The 2,500-nt window shown below is 41.6% G+C and overlaps 1 protein-coding gene across 3 annotated transcripts in view; it reads left to right on the plus strand.

The window, feature by feature from the left end:
* The window catches only part of LOC143299566 (uncharacterized), a 142,855-nt gene that overhangs the window by 136,532 nt on the left and 3,823 nt on the right, over positions 1–2,500 (plus strand). For 2 of the 3 annotated variants that reach the window (XM_076612882.1, XM_076612887.1), the window contains one exon: positions 272–394. The exons of the other annotated variant lie outside the window; for it this stretch is intronic. In XM_076612882.1, the coding sequence (XP_076468997.1) occupies positions 272–394 (123 nt within the window). The remainder of the gene's footprint in view (positions 1–271; positions 395–2,500) is intronic. 3 annotated transcript variants of the gene reach the window in all.

The raw sequence follows: 2,500 nt of genomic DNA on the forward strand, positions 1-2,500 counted from the left end.
TGTTTATTTGTGCACAGGTATGCATGTGAGAGAGAGACAAACACTGATGCGAACCCCCTGCCCCCACACCCCACTTTCCATGCTCATGTCACAGGACAGAATATCAGAAGTGTAATACTCCCACTAACTATCATGTCGAGAGAAGATAGGAATTTTACGAATTTCAGTAACTGTTAGACTGTAGCCGGGGATGAATAAATGATAATATGGATGTTATGATTGAACCACAGTCAAAGGTTTGTGGCCTTTCTGTTCTGTTCGTGTGATACAGACATGAGCGAGAATCTCTCAGGAGGACGCAGAAGCGAACTCCGGGCTGTTCTCAGAAACAAGATCACCTCGGCCACCACCAAGGCTAAGATGGCCTTCCATTCCTCCGTCTCCACTGACTCAGGTCTGTTGACGGGAATTTCAACCCCACATCCTCCATTTAGCCTTCCAGCCTCCAGTCGTTACAACCAGCATACTGCCTGACTGTTTCAATTTCAAGGTGTCAGTATCAGTATCAGTAGCTCAAGGAGGCGTCACTGCGTTCGGTCAAATCCATATACGCTACACCACATCTGCCAAGCAGATGCCTGACCAGCAGCGAAACCCAACGCGCTTAGTCAGGCCTTGAGAAAAAATTTTTTTAAATAAAATAATTTATTTTTTTTAAAGGTGTCAACGCATGTGGACTGATCCATAATTTTATACAACACGCCGCATCTGCTTTAAAAAAATTAAGCAGATGCCTGATCTACGCAAGTGGTAGTAGTAGTAGTAGTAGTGTGGGGACCTGCAGATTGTCTGCCTAAGCCTCATGGCCTTTTTTTTTTTTTTTTTACGTCCCCTTCAATATGTGTCTCCTTTTTCCTTATTTGTGGGATATGCATACGGTACTGCGTTGCATCATTCATTTATTGTAATGCATAACCCCAGTTTGCTGGTCAGGCTTTGAGGCAGTAATAACGAACGTCGATTCGATCATTTTAGTTTCGCAATCTCTCCTCGGATGTCACGTCAGTTAATCAAATATGCATTCTACTTTTAAAAACCTGTCTGTTGGATGAAAATACAAACTTCCTATGCCGGTGTGACGAGTGGAAGGTCTTTTCACTGCAGCAGGCAAAACTTCGGATTTGGCCAACGATCTTTGTTCATCGATGGTTGGATTGTGGGGCAGGGTAGTGGTAAGCAAGGGGTTAAGAAACAAGGAACTGGGATGCGAGGGGTTAAAACGGAATCGTACAAATTAGCTCTGAATCCTAAATATATATTTTTTTATTTAAAAAAAGGGGGGAAAAACAAACAAACTACGAAGTCATCGTTAAGTGATCAGGTAAAACTATTATCAACAGTTCACTCACTGCTCCAGCCATCTTTTTACCGAGAATTTCACATCAATCCGCAGCTTGTTATCAATAGAAAATCAACTAAAGTATCAAATTAGGTTTCTCAAATTGTCCAAAATCTACCACCTTGTCTGATTCTCTGTTCGGAATCTGAATTCTTAAACAAAAATGAATATAAATGCCATGGCCTCATTGCTGAAGCTTGCCTTCGGAGTTCTATGTCATTAATATTTTAATGATCTCCCTTGTTTATCCATAACTTTTAAATAACTACAAACCTCTTTGAACGCATTACATTTACACTTTAAGTGCATGTAGTTAATGTGGATATATAAGTATCATTTAACAATTCGCTTCTGATGATCCAGGCAATGTTTTCTTTAAAAATCTGTAATATTTCATCCAGGTTGACATAGGCCTTCTTCCTTTCTGGACAACAGAACAATATACCAACTTCTGGTTCTCAAAAGGAAAATTTGATATCTCAGTTTGAAAACAACAACAGCAGCGACAAAAGTCTAAACTGGTCAGATTGATGTGACGCAACTCAACAGGTCTCACATGAATAATATTTTGCGAGCAGTATTCACATAGAAACCTGTGTGAAACACCTCTACACCTCTCCTCTCTCTCTCTCTCTCTCTCTCTCTCTCTCATATACAGAGCTTGGCAAGGATTTCTGTTTCACCCTGTTACACAGAGATAAGAAACTCCTTCCTGTATTTATCCAGCATCAGAAAAACCAGTTACTTGGAAAATTATGTCTGTCCACAAACATAGCGAGTTTAGCTTGTTAAAACTGTCAGTGTAGGCTTGTGCAAGCTTTGACACATTGTCATCTTTCATAATTCCTAGCTGTGCAGACCTACGCTTACAGGATCACACACACGCGCGCGCGCACACACACACACACACACACACGGACAAATGCACACACACACACACACACACACACACACACACACACACACACTCACACACTCACTCATATGCAACACATACACACGCGCTATGTGTGAGAGAGGGAAAGGAGGAACGGCTTCTCCCTATTTTCTCTCCTTCTACGTCCATTTTTATCGTGCCATTTGGGCAGCCGCTCTCCATTTTCGGGGTGACGTTGAATAAGACTATGTTTGTAGGATTCTCTGATTCTAAGGAGGGTGGCA

Source organism: Babylonia areolata, chromosome 2 (assembly GCF_041734735.1).
Source record: "Babylonia areolata isolate BAREFJ2019XMU chromosome 2, ASM4173473v1, whole genome shotgun sequence".
NCBI classification, from domain to species: Eukaryota; Metazoa; Mollusca; class Gastropoda; order Neogastropoda; family Buccinidae; genus Babylonia; species Babylonia areolata.